Raw genomic sequence first — 17,730 nt, forward strand, 5'->3', positions numbered from 1 at the left:
ATGAAGCATCAATGGAATACTTCTCTCTCTCTCTCTCACTCTCTCCCTCTCTCTATTTGGCTCCTCCTCTCTCTGTAACTCTGTATTTCAAATAAATTAAATAAATCTTTAAAAATATGAATACCATATGTTTTCTCGGATGTGATAACTAATAGAGTACCTAAAAAGGATTGTGTAGGACTGAAATTTACATTTTAAGATTCAATGATTGTTTACGGCCTTTGTCTTGACTGTTGAGTGTTTTTTCTTCATACTATTTGTTAAACTCTTTGCTTAGTTTAGGGTTAATCTTATGGGTGAAAAGTAAACTGAAAATAGATCTTTGTCAAAAATAAGAATGGAAATAAGAGAGGAAATGGGGAAGTAAAGGCTAGAGGGCGGTTAGGGCAGAAAGTATCACTAGGTTCCCAAATCTGTATATATGAAATCTGTACACTTAAACAAATTTTTTTAAAAAAACTAGAAACCTAGGTTAAAAAAAGAAAGAAACCCTAATGATTTAGTCAATTCGTTTTACAAAACCACTGTGTCTTGTACAGGATCTGGAAAGTCTTTTGTTAAAGCTTAATTTAGTGAATCCAAAAGACATAGTTGATGATTAATCTGTTTTCCCTGTAAGTTTCTCTTTGATAGGAAAACAATTAAAATTAGCTTCAAGATGAAATGACTTTGAACAGCTCTTGTCTGGACTGTTGAGGAACAGGTTTTGTGTGTGTGTGTGTGTGTGTGTGCAAATTGTTGAACACTTTATTTAGTATAGAGTTGGACTTCTCTGTATAAAATTAATTGAAAATGGATCTTAGTGCAGAGTGGAACTAGGAATGGGAGAGGAAGGGAGAGGAGGGGTAGAAGTTTATGTGGGAGGGTGAGTATGGTGGGAAGAATCACTATATTCCTAAAGTTGTACTCACGAAATGCATGAAATTTGTACTCCGTAAATAAAAGTTTTCTTTGGGAAGAAATAAATAATGAAAGAAACAAAGGAGCTATTATAGTTGTATGCTCTGAATTTTTCCAAAGTTTTAGATTCAAGAGTGGGAGCAAGGTTTGAAGTAGAGACAGAAACACAGAATCTGGCCCTGAAAGTGCAAGAGCAGAGGACAGGACGAGCAGGGAGTGAGGGCTAAAATGGAGGACCCACCATTCAAGCTGCTGCTAGCAGCGTCAGCTGCTATGGTTGCCATTTGTTTAAGAGCATTTATTCAATCTTTAGACAAGTTTCCCTTTAGGGATAATTAAGTTATTTACTATATTTTAATTTTGAATCTAAAAAGTTAGAAAAATCATAAGGGAGCTACTTGAAAAAATTGGAGTTGGCAACAGTTTATATGACATTGATATTGCAAAAAATATATATAAGAGGAGCTCTATAAATTAAAACATTTTGTACATCAATCACAATGCAAAGACAATACATTTGACAGAGAATATACTTGTGGATCATATTTCATAAGAGATTAAAAGTGAATAAATATTGTTTTTAAAGAAATCTTTCTAAAATTTTTATGAAATTTTGAGATAACATATTTTCATTGTACATTATTATCAAAGGCTTAATATTCCACTAAATAAAGAGTTCAACAAACAAAAAACAAAACCAGCATAGCTCAGCAGGTACGCACATACATTCCATAAACCACAATAAAATGAGAAGACATCAACATCACCCATACACAGTAAACTTCAAGATAGTCACATATCATTGAAACCATATTGGTATGTACTTGACTGACAATGATTGAAAACCAAGTTTGACAAAACAATATATTTGAAAGAAACTGAGACACAGAGGCATTTCTTATTTTTGTTCTTGTATTTTGATTTTTTTTAATTTTAGTTCCCACATAAAAAGGAAAACATGAGGAATTTGTCTTTATGTGTCTGACTTACTGAACTCAACAGGATTTCCTCCAGTTGCAACCATTTTGATGCAAATTATAGAATCTCATTCTTTTTTAAAACTAAATAATACTCCATTGTGTTTATTTATATATATATAATGCATACACACACAATATCACATTTTCTTTTTTTAAATAGATTTATTTATTTAAAAAGCAGAGTTACAAAGAGAGAGGGTAAGACAGAGTGAGAGAGGTCTGCTACCCACTGGTTCACTCCCCAAATGGCCAAAGAGCTGGGGCTTGGCCAGTCTGAAGCCAGAAACCAGGAGCTTTTTCCTGGTCTCCCATGTGGGTGCAGGGATGCAAGCACTTACGTCATCTTCAGCTGCTTTCCTAGGCACATTAGTAGGGAGCTGGATTGGAAGTGAAGCAGCCAGGACCCAAACAGGGGTCTATATGGGATACTGGCTCTGCAGTTAGCACCTTAACATGCTTGGCCACAACACCAACCCCACACTTTCTTTATCCATTCATCTGGATAAAGAAAAGCATACCTTGGTGATTACACATTTTGCCCATTGTGAACAGTGCTGCTATAAACACATTGGTGCAACTATTTCCTTGCTAGAATGTGTTTGTGTATTTTGTTCATGTATTTTTGTCCCAGTATTTTGAATTGTTGAGTCAAATGGCAAGCCTATTTCTAAATTTTTAACAATCTCCATACTGTTTTCCATAGAAGCTGTACGAACAGTTCTCACCAGGGCCGGCATTATGCACAAAGGGTTAAGTTACCACCTGTGGTGCCAGCCAGCAGCCTATATGGCCAGTGGTTCAAGCCCCAGATGCCCCACTTCTCATCCAGCTCCCTGCTAATGTGCCTGGGAAAGCTAAAGAAGATGGCCCAAGTCCTTGGGCCCTTGCAGCCACATGGGCAACCCAGATGAAGTCCGTGGTGAAGTGGATTAAGGCACCACCTGCTGCACCAGATTCCCATATGGGTCCCCGTTTGAACCACGGCTTCTCTACTTCCCATGCAGCTCTCTGCTAATGTGCCTGGGGCCCTGGAGAAATGTCCAGTAGAATCCAGCAGTGAGACCCAGAAATCACTCTTTTTTAAGTTCGCCTTTCTCCCCATCATTGCCAGCACTCGTTACTCTCTGTCTTTTGGATAAAAGACGTACTGACAGGCTGAGGCTATATGTCATTGTGGCTCTGAGTTGCACTTCCTTGATGGCTAGTGGTGTTGATTATTTTTTCAGATATTTCTTAACCATTTATATTTCTTCTTTTGAGAGCTCTCTATGCCCATTTCTTAACTGTATTGGTTGTTTCTGTGCAGTTGAGGTTTTTTGAGTTACTGCTCCATTTTCAAGTTTTGTTAAAGACATAGGAGTATGGATAATGTCTTTTTTTTCAAAGTCAAACAAGTGTAATGGCAGTTGACAATAACTTTAGCATCTAGAAGACAACAAGATGCACTGAGGTTAATGGTAGAGAGTGTGTTCTTTCCTCAGGTTGTCTCAGTGCTGCCAGTGTCAGATGTTTCAAAGGAAGGGGGAAATATGCCTACATGAAGAAGGAAAAGAAATAATACCTTCAAGAAATACAAAGATAAAGTATTGCTTCATGACATTATGTATATAGCCCCATAACAGAGTTAAGTGCAAACTTTGTCTATAATTCTCAATGTGATTCCTCATTTTTCATGATACTAAATTGGGAAATCATATAATAAGACTGATTGTATAAAATATTTAATGTGTTCAAATTTATCAATCATGTGAATTAATCATCTATTGCAAAAATTACACACCTTCAAGCACTAGGGCCATCCTCCACTGCTTTCTCAGGCACATTAACAGGGAGCTGTATTGGAAATGAAAACGGATACCCAAACGGTACCCATGTGGGATGCCGGCATTGCAGATTGCAGTTTTACCTGTGGCACCACACCATCAGCCCCTAAATATCCTTTCTTTTTATATATTCCCATTTGGAAAAGCACAAGTGCTTGACACAAAGAAGTTACTTATTAAGAATAATCAACCTGGAATATAAAAGATGACCAGGGGCCGGTGCTGTGGTATAGAAGGTAAGGCTGCCACCTGCAGTGCCAGCATCCCATATGGGAAGTAGTTTGAGTCCCAGCTGCTCCACTTCTGATCCAGCTCTCTGGCCTGGGAGAGCAGTGGAGGATGGCCAGGGCCTTGGTCCCCTGAACCCATGTGGGAGACCTGGAAGAAGCTCCTAGCTCCTGGCTTCGGACCAGCACAGCTACAGCCTATGCGGCCATCTGGGGAGTGAACCAGCAGATGCAAGGCCTCTCTCTCTCTCTTTCTCTCTGCCTCTCCTTCTCTCTCTGTTTAACTCTGACTTTCAAGTAAATAAATCAATCTTTAAAAATAAATAAATAAATTTAAAAGACTAAAAAAGATGATCAATGTTTATTTATTTAATTTATTTGAAAGACTCAGTTGCAGCTCTCCCATGTGAGTACAGAGGCCCAAAGACTTGGGCCATCTTCTGCTGATTTCCCAGGTGCATTAGCAGGAAACTGGATCAGAAGTGGAGGACCTTAGACTCAGACCAGCACCAATATGGGATGCTGGCAACTGGAGGCAGCAATTTGACCCATTGTGACACAATGGAGGCCTCATCCCAATTCATGTTTGGAATTCATTCAGTCTCTTCACCGATGCTGAATAGCTCTGGATAAAATACAATTTTCTGGGGGCCAGTATTGTGGCATAGCTAGTAAGGCCACCACCTGAGATGTCTGCATCCCATATGGACACCAGTTCATATCCCAGCTGCTCCTCTTCTGATGCCGCTCTCTGGTAAGAACTTGGGAAAGCAACAAAAGATGGCCCAAGAACTTGGGCCCTGCTGTCTGTGTGGGAAACCCAAACGAAGGTCCTGGCTCCTGGATTTGGCCTGGCTACTTGTGGGCACCTGGGGAGTGGGAACCAGTGGATGGAAAATCTTTCTCTTTGTCTCTCCCTCTCTCTGGGTAACTTTGACTTTCAAATAATTAAATATCTTTCTTAAAAAATGGAAAAAATGTCAAGCTATCTTTAAAAATATACAAGTTCCTGCATGTTTCTTGTGAAATGACGTGTTTTTCTCTGGTTAACTCCCTTGGGAAACATCCAAGTTAAGTGCAGCAGAGAATCCTTTTCACACTTGTAGTCTCCTTGGAGCAAACCTTCAATGTGAAAGGTGCGTAGATGGATGTAGAGTGTTTGTTAGGGTTGCCAATTCCCTGATGGATGCCTCCACTGCATTAGAAAGAAACAAATCTAAGTCCTTCATCAACCCCAGTCCTAGCCTAGGTTCCAAAGTTCTTCCAATCACTCATGCTGGGCAGTTCCACCTGGTGAGCTAGGTCATTGTTGAGCATACATGCCTTGAGACAATTGACAATGATTTACCATGATCAGGTCCACTCAGTACATTAAAATTTGTGGATACAGTTTTCTAGCACTGCCTTCAGGAGACTGACTTCATGCTCCTGTTATCACAACAGAGATAAAGTTTCAGTCAAACTCGTTTTTCTGAAATTCTAGGAAGCTGTTTCATAACCTACCCTATTTTCCAGATAACACACATTCAGGACCACCAGCTCTGGTCCCTGAGAGGTTACCATTCATGACGTCAAGAGAACTCAGAGATTCAAAAATATGAGAACTGGAAAAGTGCTTTCCCCATGCAAAATTGCCTATATTTCTTCTTCCTCAATTTTTCTTTTTGTCTTCTTTTTCTCCTCCTATCCATATCCATTCTCATATTTCTTTGCCTACTATTTATCTCTTTTTAAGATGCTAGTATGCTGGTTTTAATGTTGTCAATTTTTCTGTAAAGATCTTCCAAAGTGATAATACTTATTTGACACCCTTCCTTATTTATTTTTAATTCTTTTCTTCCAGTTTCCTACTTTCATTATTACCTTACATAGTAATATGTACTTCTTTCCTCATTTCAAAATCTTTGCTGTAAGTGATACTGATATATCCACTCTAGCATTTAAAAACGGATGCATGTATTTATACATAATGGTTTCATATGAAGTGAATAAGAAATTATTTAAAATTTGTTGTCTGGAGTCCTGAAAAAATGTTTCCAATAGCTATAAACTACTCAAAAATTCTCAAAAAATTAATTTTAGAACTTTTTACAAATCACAGAGTAAATTTTAAAACTGAAATTCTGAAATGGTTTTATAGCATGATAGAGAAACTGATGCACATACACCTCAGAAAACTGCTATAATAGGATTAACACCATTCAAAGTGTCTGAAGAATATCTGCAAATCTTAAACTTGTGAACCTTACTAAAAGTTTGTGAAATTCACATATCCACATCCAGTAAGCCTTAAAATCTGAGTTTTAACACAGATAGCAGAAGTTTTTTATATACAGAAAAGTTATTGCAGTCACAGTAAATGTACATCTTGGTCAAAATGAAGCCTGTGCCACAGCTCAGGGAAAGCCATGTGGAGAAAGCAAATGTGAGGACCACAAACCACACAATCCCTAATCGGTTACTAAAAGCTAAGAGAAGAGGAAAAGTATATTTTAGTTCTAGAGTTAAACAGAGCAAACTTTGATTATGCCACTAATGTTTATTAAATATTTACCCTTGGGAAATTTAGTTTACTTTTCTAACACTCTGTCTTCTCATCTAAAATATATCACCTACCTCATAATGTTATTGTTGACATTAAAGCAGATAACTCAGATAAAATTCTAAACTCAATATTTAGGGTTCAGATGGAGCTCGTATTTGCTGTGTAAATCACAAGGTTTCCTTTGCTCTCCCAACTCAGCCCTTGTTTGTAACAAAATGTGATCTAGGAGGAGAAATAGAACCCTCTGAAAATGGTTGTCCTCTTTCAATCTCACACAAGAGGAAGTGTGAGCCCCTGGAGCAAAGGCACACATAAGTGCTGGTGGTGGTTACCAAGGAGTGCACGTGGGAATGAGAAATCCTCTCACAATGCAAGTTTCAGGACACTCCAGATTCTTATTTAAAGAAGCAGCTTATGAAGAAATTCTGTATATTTATGAAGAATAATGAATAGCATGGTGGTGCACATTGGAGCAAAAGCAGGATTGGCAGGCAGCAGCCCTAGCTGGATCTAAATGAGCAGACATAGCAGTGAAACCGCAGAGTCCACTGGCTGCTGGCATCACCATTTCACTACTGCTGGCCTCAGAATTAGGGCATTGCTTCACGCTCAACTAGACCCAGTACCAGAAGCCTGATTTTGATGAGCTGGTGTTCTGCACAATCAACAACGGTAAGCAGTTAGTAAAAAAAAAATAATCCTCCTTGAGGTCAGTCACTTGGCCTACTGGTTAAGACGCCTAAGTCCCTCATTCAAGTCCTTGCACTCCATGTTTGCTCCAGCTCCTGATTCCAGATTCCTACACTTGCAGTTCCTGGGAGATATCAGGTGATCAAATTACTGCATTTCTGCCACCCACTTTGGAGATCTAGATTGAGGTCTTGGTCCCTGACTTTGGATCCAGCACAGTCCCTGTTTTGGCAGGCATCTGGGCCAGTAAATGGGAGAGTCTCTCTCTCACTCTCTCTCTTTCTCTATCTCTTTCTCTCCTTTTCAAATAAATAAATATTTTAAAATACTCTCTCACATTAGTTACTAATTCTGTACACATTTAGGAAACATTTAAAAATTAAGCAGTTTTATAAGGACCATATAAGAAAACAGAATAAATAGGATGCATTCCAGAGAAGTATTTCTGAATGGCAAGAGTCATCTTGAAATGATGTCAGTTATTAAATTACTTTTAAAGTATATTTTTATATTACTTTTAAATCTAAGAATTACTTAAATTCCAACAAGATTCTTATGCAAGTTCATGAGCTTATTCTAAAATAAAACTGTTTCACTCTTGACAATAACATTACCAAGACCTGATGACAGAATCAACTTATGCACACACAGTTATCCTTAATATGATAATATCTATATTTTTAAATTATTTTTTGAGGAATACCAATTTCATAAGTACAATTTTAGGAATATAGTTATTCTTCCCACCATATCAGCCCTCCCACTCACACTCCCACCCCTTCTCCTCCTCTCTCTCCCCTTTTCAGTCCCATTCTCCATTAAGATTCATTTTCTTGTTTTTTTTTAATGATTTATTTATTTGAAAGTCAGAGTTATACAGAGAGAGGAGAGACAGAGAGAGATAAAGAGAGGTCTTCCATCTGCTGCTTCACTCCCCACTTGGCCACACCTGCTAGAGCTGCGCCTATCTGAAGCCAGGAACCAGGAACTTCTTCTGGGTCTCCACATGGGTGCAAGGGCCCAAGAACTTGGGCTATCTTGTACTTCTTTCCCAGGCCACAGCAGAGAGCTGGATCAGAGTGGAGCAGTCAGGACTTGAACCAGCACCCATTTGGGATGCTGGCACTGCAGGCGACGGCTTTACCTGCTACGCCACAGTGCCTGCTTCAAGATTCATTTTCAATTAACTTTATGCACAGAGGACAAATTCTATATTAAGGAAAGATTTCAACAATTTGCACACACACAAAAAAACCTGGTTTTACAGTTAACTCTCAATATAACTCATTGAGGACAGAGATCCTAGATGGGGAGTTTGTGCACAGTGACTCTAGTTGTTAACAAATAACACTTATGTATGATGTCACTGACCACCAGAGGCTCTTGTCATGAGTTTCCTGGGCTATGAAAGCCTTTTGAGTCCAAAAACTCCATGAGTATTTGGACAAGGCCATAAGCAAAGTGGAAGTATATCCTTCTTTGAGGGCCACTTCTTTACACATGGGTCTCACTAACAGAGATCCTTCATGTAGAACATTTTTTGCCACAGTGTCTCGCTGTCCAACCCTGAAATGCTGTCATGGTCTTTTCAGCCAGACCAGGAAGCCTTAAAGTCTGAGGTCACAGTCTTAATTAAAGTGATTGTCATTCTCTGAGTCAGCTGTGTGGCCTGCTTCCCGTGTTGGACAGTCTCTTCTTTTTAATTCTATTATTATTACTAGGCACTTGATGTCAGTTATATGATCTATTTAACAATCCTATCTATATGTTCACTTTAACACTTAATATGATCACTTTAACAATTAAGATGCCACATTTACCACCAAGTTTATTGTAGTTGGAGTTCCATGACAATTTTTTAACTGTACCCTTAGAAGTAAGTCTGTAGGAATTTGTGCAGAACTATATAGTTTTACAGTTACTAATTTCCTTCTTTATATTTTTCCCACTCTTATTTTTTACTGGGCTCCATTTTCAATTGACTTTATACACATATGATTAACTCCGTTAAATTAAGAGTTCAACACATAGTATGAAGGGAAAAAAAGACAAAGAAAACAAAACTGTTCCTTGAAAATCAAAGACAAGGGTAGCTCAAGTCATCCCTTCTTGAAGTGTCAGTTTCACTTCTACAAATTTCATTTTAGGTGCTGTTAGTTCTCACAGATCAGAGAGAACATACAGTATTTGTCTCTTTTGGACTGGCTTCTTTCACAGGTTGATCCATTTTGTTGCAAATGACGCAATTTCATTTTTTATGCTATGTAGTATTCCATAGTGCACATATCCCATAATATCTTTATGCAGTCTTCCATTGAAAGGCCTTAGGTTGATTACATGTGTTAGATAATTATGAATTGAGCTGCAAGAAACATGCAGGTGCAGTTAACTCTTTTATTTGCTGATTTAATTTCCTTTGGGTAAATCCCCAGGAGTGGGATGGCTGGGTCATATGGTAGCACTAAATTCAGATTTATGAGGTATCAGCAAAATGTCTTCCATGGTGGTTTCAGCAGTTGGCATTCCCACCAACAGTGGATTAGGATACATTTTCCCCACATCCTCACCAGCATTTCTTGTTTGTTGAATTCTGTTTGAAAGCCATTCTAATGCAGTGAGGTGAAACCTCATTGTGGTTTTGATTTGCATTTCCCTGACAGCTAGTGATCTTGAACATTTTTTCATGTGTCTGTTGGCCATTTGGATTTCCTCCCTTGAAAAATGTCTGTTTAAGTCCTTGGCCCATATCTTCACTGTGTTGTTTGTTTAGTTATTGTTGAGTATCTTTTCTTTTATTTGACAGATAGAGTTAGACAGTGAGAGAGAGAGAGACAGAGAGAAAGTCTTCCTTCCATTGGTTCACTCCCCAAATGGCTGCTATGGCTGGCGATGCTCTGATCTGAAGCAAGGAGACAGGAGCTTCTTCCAAGTATTCCACATGGGTGCAGGGGCCCAAGCACTTGGGCCACTCTCCACTGCCTTCTTGGGCCACAGCAGAGAGCTAGAGTGGAAGAGGAGCAACCAGGACTAGAACCCGGTGCCCATACAGGATGCCGGCACCGCAGGCAGAGGATTAACCAAGTGAGCCATGGCACCAGCCCCAATTGTTGAGTTTCTTGATCTCTTTGTAGATTCTGGCTATTAATCTGTTATCAGTTGCATAGTTGGCAAATAATTTCCCCATCCTGTCAGTTGCCTCTTCACTTTTCTAACTGTTTCATTTGCAGTACAGAAACTTCTCAATTTAATGCAATTCCATTTGTTAATTTTGACTTTGGCTACCTGTGCCTCTAGGGACTTTTCCAAGAAGTCTTTCTCTGTGCCAATGTCTTGCAGAGTTTCTCCAATGTTTTCTAATTATTTGATGGTATCAGGTTAAAGATTTAGGTCTTTAATCCATGTTGAGTGGATTTTTGTCTAAGGTGTAATAGAGGGGTCTTGCTTCATACTTCTGCTTGTGGAAATCCAATTTTCCCAGCACCATTTTTTGAAGAGACTGTCCTTGCTCCAGGGATTGATTTTAGTTCCTTGTTCAAATATAAGTTTGTTGTTTATGTTTTGATTGATTTCTGGTGTTTCTATTCTGTTCCATTGGTCTATACATCTATTTTTGTACCAGTATCAGGCAGTTTTGATTATAACTTCCTTGTACTATATCTTTAAAAAAGAGATTTATTTATTTATTTGAAAGTAAGAGTTACACAGAGAGAGGAGAGGCAGAGAGAGAGAGGTCTTCCATCCACCAGTTTTCTCCCCTATTGGCCACATGGTAAGAGCTGCACTGATCTGAAGCCAGGAGCCAGGAGCTTCTTCTGGGTCTCCCACATGGGTGCAGAGGCCCAAGGACTTGGGCCTTCTTATACTGCTTTCCTAGGCCATAGCAGAGAGATGGATTGGAAGTGGAGCAGCTGGGACTAGAACTGGCATCCGTATGGGATGCCAGCGCTTCAGGCCAAGGCATTAACCCACTGCACCACAGTGCTGACCCCTGTACTATGTCTTGAAGTCTGGTATTGTGATGTCTCCAGGTTTGTTTTTGTTGTGTAAGATTACTTTAGCTATTCGAGGTCTCCTGTACCTCCCTATGAATTTCAGCATCATTTTCTCCAGGTTTGAGAAGATTGTCTTTGGTACTTTGATTGGTATTGCATTGAATCTGCAAATTGCTTTTGGAAGAATGGATGTTTTGATGATATTGATTCTTCTAATCCATGAACATGAAAAAAAATACCTTGGAATAAATTTAACCAAGTATATCAAAGATCTCATGATGAGGATTACAGAACATTAAAGAAAGAAATATAAGAAGGTACAAAAAAAATATTTCATGTTCACACACTGCAAACTCAGATTTGAGGATAACTGTGTAGATCATAGGGTTATATTCTAAAATGTAGGAGCTCATAGAGAAATTCAAATGCTTAACTCCTAAACAGACAAGAATTCACTGTGTATAAAGCAGGTATTGCTGGGGACAGCGCTAAGGCACAGTAGGTTAATCATCCACCAGCGGTGCCGGCATCCCATATGGGTGCCGGGTTCTATTCCCGGCTGCTCCTCTTTCAATCCAACTCTCTGTTATGGCTTGGGAAAGCAGTAGAAGATGGCCCAAGTGCTTGGACCCCTAAGCCACCTGGAAGACTGGGAAGACGCTCCTGGCTCCTGGCTTCGGATCAGCACAGTTCCAACCACAGCTGCTATTTGGGGAGTGAGCCAACGGAAGGAAGACCTTTCTCTGATCTTCCTCTCAGTGTCTTTAACTCTACCTCTCAAATAAATAACTAAATAATCTTAAAAAAAGAAGGTATTGTTAATCTTATAAACACACATGCACACTTTATTGATAGACTGCGAAGAAGTTCCTGGCACCTGGCTTCGGATCGGCACAGTTCTGACCATTGCTGCTATTTGGGGAATGAACCAACGGACGGAAGACCTTTCTCTCTGATGTTCCTCCGACTGTCTGTAACTCTACCACTCAAATAAATAAATAAAAAATCTTTAAAAAAAATAAGGTATTCTTAATCTTACCCACACACACATGCACACACACACTTTATTGATAGAGAAGAAAAACTTGAACCTGAATTTAACCTAGCTGTTAGGATGGTTTCACATAAGAGTAGAGTCCCTTGTTCAATTCCCAGCTCTGGCTCCTGACTCAAGGTTTCTACCAATGAGACCCTGGAAGCTGCAGTGACGGCACCAGTAATTCAGCTACTGGAAACCACCTGAGAGAACTGGATTGTATTCCGGGCTCCTGACATTGATCTGCTCAGGAAGGCCCATATTGAGTTCCAGGCTCCTGGCTTGGCCCTGACCACGAAGCATTTGGGACATTTACGAATGGATAAGAAAACATCTCTCTATCTTCATCGCTTTCTCTCTCTTTCTGCCTTTCCAATGGGTTTTTAAAAATCAAGAACTACTGGGGGTGGGAGGGTCGGTATGGAAGGGAGAACCACTATAATCCAAAAGTTGTACTTACAAAATTTATATTTATTAAATAAAAGCTTCCTATAAACAAACAAACCACAAAAATCAGGAACTAAACATTAAAATTGAAGATTATTTTATGACTATTGTGGCACCATGAAATATAAGAATATATGTCCATTTGTGCAATAATGACTTAAGTTTTATTAAGGCTAAAAAACCTTCAAGGGAGAGGAAATAATATGTGGTGACCAAATAAAAGAACAAATCACTACTGTGAAAGAGATCAAGGGTTACAAGCACAAAGTTTACACCAAAAAATAATAGAGCACACTGAGAGTTTTCAGGATGGCAGAAGAGGGAGGTAGCTTGCTGCTCTAGTCTAGGGGAACATAGTATTTTAAAAAGTGGAGAGAGAGCAAACTCAAGGAAGAGTTAGGGAGAAAACGGCAGAGGAAACTCCACACAAATTACAGGGATACTGTGGGCCTGTGTGGAGGGTGTGAATGCCCACAACTCAGGATCCAGCAGCTGAGAGCCTCAGCACCAGCTTTGGAGGGAGGTGAGACCAGACTGCAGCAGCTCAAGCCACTGGTGATAAAGCTGCAGGAAGAACCTCACAGGAGTCTGGCCTGGAGCCCTGTGGGGGACAGTGTACCTGCCAACCTAGAGGAATAAAGGGGAGGGCACATTTCTTGCTCACCAAACCACCCAGCACCAGCTTACTGCAACCAACCAAGAGAGGGCTGGCACAACTTTGGACATACAAACCAGCAGGGCCAGCTCATTCTGGCATGCCTAGCAAAAAGCTGAGAGGAGACGCCTGAGTCTGGCTGGGAGATTTGACAGAGGGCTGAGAGCTCAAGACTGTGGGAACCTTGTATGCAGGGACTGAAAATACTGTAGCTGAGTGGGAGGACACAGGGTGAATTCTTCATTTCTAATATTTCATTCTCACTTCTCTTTAATATCTCAATTTCTTAGGAGCACTTTTCACTTAGATCTTGAATTTGCTTCTGATTGTTTCCAAGTAATATGACGATTAATTTTCTGAATTCTGTTTCTGGCACATCCTCGATCTCTACATCTTCACCTTCTGTTATTGAAGAGGTGTAGTGTTCCTTTGTGGGTATCATAGTGTCTTCCTTATTCTTATTGAGGATTTTCCCTTTGTTTTTCAGCATTGGTCTATTTTTTTTTTTTTTTTTTTTTTGTCTGTAGAGATTCTCTCCTAACGTTTCTCTCTGTTATGAGCTGCTGTGTTTATGCATTGCAAGTGGAAGCACAGAGTGCCATCTACTGGAGCCCTGCTCACTTCTCAACTGTGGTGGAAGTGGGTATTAGCTTCAGTGCACGTAGCCCCGCCTACCGGGAGCCGGCTTGCCTCTCAAGGGTTGATGGAAGGGGCTCAAGTTTTCCTTATTCGGGACCTCTCCTTGTTCTATGGCTTGTGTGGTGAAGAAGACATTCTTCTGAAATGTTTGGACCTCGTTCTTGAGTGGCAGGTGTGATGAGATGGCCCCAGCCATCGATGGGCTTGTGCTCCGGAGGCTAAAGCTGCTGTCCCCCGCTTCTGTTAGAAAAGGTTAACAGACAAGATGGCTTCTCTTGGCCAGCTGCAGGTCCAGGTTGGGGGTGGGGGGAAGGGTGGAGGACGGAGATGGGCCAGGGAGTGCCTGACTGTTTGCTTTTCTTTTTTTTCCTGTGTGGATCTTCATAAGGAGTTCACCACGCTCCCTGTCCTGCTGCTACTCGCTGCTCCGTGGACTCACTGTTCCCTGGCTAACCTGGTCTGCTGGGGCTGGTGCCAGCCACTCTGATCTGCACCTCCGCCTCGCCTCCGCCACACCTCTGCTGCTTCCTTTCTTGTTTGCTCTTTCAGTGTGGACCTGCACAGTCTGTGTTGGCCTCCTGGGTTTCCAACATGAATTTCCCAAGGCTCTATCTCCTTATCCAATATAATACCTTTTAATTCATCCAGGAACATTTCAGCCACGACAGAAATATTTTTCCTAAAGCATTATAAATTTATCTTTTATATTTCAGTCAACAAGACATTTTGTCTTAATTTTTATAAAGTATCTAATTTAGGTTAATTTTTTGTGGTTTTTGTTTATGCCCATCCCTGCTGTTGTGGTTCTAATTTTAATTTGATTGCTCATTGCGGGTATATTAAAATATGACTGAATGGTTTCTATTCACAATATGCAGCATGCAGTATTTCCAAATTCATTTATTAGCTTTAGGAGATTTTTAATACCTTGGGATTATCTACACGGATGATCATGTTATTTGTAATGATGGTTGGTTTTGTTTCTACCATTTAATCCTTTTTTTTTATCTCACCCTGTGTTATTGCATTGGTGACACTTTTCCATTACCATGATGAATAGAAGTGTTGAGAATGGAATTAAATCTTTAATTGTTATTCCAGTGATAACTCATGGATTGGGTATTTAGTTCATGCACCACCGGCGGTCAGCACTACATTGACTCTCTTGGTTTTCCTTCAGAACCTTTTTTAAAAGGAATGGATTAGCCAGTGCCGCGGCTCACTAGGATAATCCTCTGCCTTGCAGTGCCGACACCCCGGGTTCTAGTCCGGTCAGGGCGCCGGATTCTGTCCCAGTTGCACCTCTTCCAGTCTAGCTCTCTGCTGTGGCCCCGGAGGGTAGTGGAGGATGGCCCAAGTGGTTGGGGCCTGCACCATCATAGGAGACCAGGAGAAGCACATGGATCCTGGCTTCAGATCAGCGCTTGCGCCGGCCACAGCTCACTGGCCACAGCTTCCATTGGGAGGTGACCAACGGAAAAAGGAAGGCTTTTCTCTCTCTCTCTCTCTCTCTCTCACTGTCCACTCTGCCTGTCAAAAAAAAAAAACTCATTTACATGTAGTCAAACTAAGAAGTCCCAAATAATGTCTAAAATCACCTAAACCACATATAAATGAGACTCTAGGTGTGGTACAATTTTTTCATCTCTTCACCTGAGAAATCTGTAAAAACAAATTATCTGCTTTTAAAAAACAGTAGTGGGACAGGCATAGGATAAAAATTCTCATTCCAAAGTGCAAAAATTTGAAATAAAAAAGAGACACGTTAGCCTAAAACTAGTTTTAAAACTCAGCAGAAGACATTCCATTAGGTGACAAGGCCTGAAAACAATTTTCTGTAACATGATGTTTCTGTTCTCTAGGGCCCTAACCCTATCCACCTTAGCCCTGGGCAATGACTCTGCCATCCGTTCCCGTGTGGGTTGATGTCTTAACTGCAAGGCCTAAAGGAAAGGAAGTTTCCTTGCCTCTTCTAGCTTCTGGTGTTTACTAGAAACCTTTGGTGCTACTTGGCTTTCAGATGAATCCTTTCAGTCTCTGTCTCTGTCAACATATGGCCATCCTTTCCTTGTCTCTTCCCTCTTACGAAGGATACTAGTTTTAATGAATTCAGTGCCTACCCTACTCCAGTGTGACTGTATGTAGAGCTAATTAAATCTAAACAATACTATTTGCAAGCATGAATTCTAATGTATTGATGTTGAAGACTTCAATAAATTTGGTGGGGGGGTGAGGCGGAGTTCAAGCCATAACAAGCACAGTAAATTCTTTTGTGCTCTCTACCTTGTAATCCTTCTAAGGATACCACAGTGTTCTATTTGTGTTTGTACTTCAGATATGTTCTGATTTTACCATAGGTTAACTCTCTTTGGAAGCCAAGTGACCTAACTTATACCATTAAGTTCCTTTCCCAAAAATCTCAACAGAGTTCAACACCACCTGGGCTCTGTTTATTGCTTAAGCAATTTGGGTGTAGCATATGCCTGCCATCATACTTGAGCAAAGCCACTCTCCAGAGATACGTGAGAGAAGGATATATTTAACAGGTTCTTGAATTGACTTAAGTCAGGCAGGTGAACCGTATTCTAGGTCCGTTTGTGTAAGTCCTTGTAAAACCTAGTTTTAGCAAAGAACTGACACATCAGTTTAGCAAGAACCTTCCACACTCAATATCTTATCACTTTTGATTATCTCCTTGGATTTCTCCTCTTTGATCATCTCCCAGGTGATGTTGATCACACTGATGAATTTTCAGCAAGAACTTTATTAAATCATTTTAGCAAGAATATCTCTTACCCTTGATATGTTCTTGGAAGTTTTCCATCCACTGACCCTTGAAACCTGGTTATAAATTCCCAGATATTCATGATATATTCTTGAGTTTAGCCCAATCTCTTTCTGCAATGAAAAGCCCCATTGCAGTGATTACTATACCTATTAATAGTATCCTAAATTGAGTCTTCTTTACCATGCTTTAACAAGTGTTCTGAAATAATAAATTCTAGAACAGTATTTTTCACATAAAGAACAAACGTGATACAACACAAGCCACAAAACATAAGAGAAGAAAGTTGAAAATGATATAAGTCTTTGCTGGCTTTATGTTTCTTGGTTAGATCTTCATGAGTCCAAGACAATTCCTTTTCTGCTATTACATGAATCTTTTAATTAACCCTACTTTTCACATAAACTGGTTAAAAATAGATTGCTTTGCTTGCAACCAAGGATTTGACTAAATATGCATAAAAAATTGGAAAATTGAAAAAAGAGGTGCAATTCATATTCTCCACACATATTTAAGTGGATGTTCTAGATATGTAATAAAATAAGAAAGTTGCACGGACTTGGAAAAATATGATACAGGTGAAACGAGAAATGAATTGAAAGATTATCACCAAAAATTTAGGTAAGTAAATAGGCATCCTGAAGTTTCCTAGAAATGAAATTACAAATCATAGGACATGCTGGCATTTAAGATTATTGATTCTGTTCCAAAATTGCTGGATAGAAAATTTAAAATGATTTCTATTTCCAAGAAGATGGATGATAATATTTATTTCACTCTACTCTCTTTAACATTGGACATTCCTCAGTCAAAAGTGGGAATTCAAGTTTGTCCATTCAATAAGTCCAAAAGTTTTCATGTTTCTGGGCTTACAAATTGTCTTCATGTTTAGGAACTGTTTCATGTTTCTGAATTGTAAAGAAGTACTATAAAAGCACAGAAAAATGCCAAAATCATATGTATGCAGTCAGATGACTATTCCTAAAATGACTGTCCCAGTGATCACTGCGA

The 17,730-nt window shown here is 39.7% G+C and overlaps 1 protein-coding gene across 1 annotated transcript in view; it reads right to left on the reverse strand.

Moving 5' to 3' along the window:
* Positions 1–14,130, reverse strand: part of LOC138849860 (amine sulfotransferase-like) — a 90,159-nt gene extending 76,029 nt beyond the window's left edge. Inside the window, exons 1-2 of the mRNA XM_070074918.2 lie at positions 13,971–14,130; positions 6,265–6,398 (exon numbers count right to left, since the gene is read on the reverse strand). Coding sequence (XP_069931019.2) covers positions 6,265–6,398; positions 13,971–14,130 — 294 coding nt within the window. The remainder of the gene's footprint in view (positions 1–6,264; positions 6,399–13,970) is intronic.
* Between the last annotated feature and the right edge of the window lie 3,600 nt (positions 14,131–17,730).

The sequence above is a fragment of the Oryctolagus cuniculus genome, chromosome 5 (genome assembly GCF_051225735.1).
Source record: "Oryctolagus cuniculus isolate XC-2025 breed Fujian yellow rabbit chromosome 5, ASM5122573v1, whole genome shotgun sequence".
Taxonomy (NCBI): domain Eukaryota; kingdom Metazoa; phylum Chordata; class Mammalia; order Lagomorpha; family Leporidae; genus Oryctolagus; species Oryctolagus cuniculus.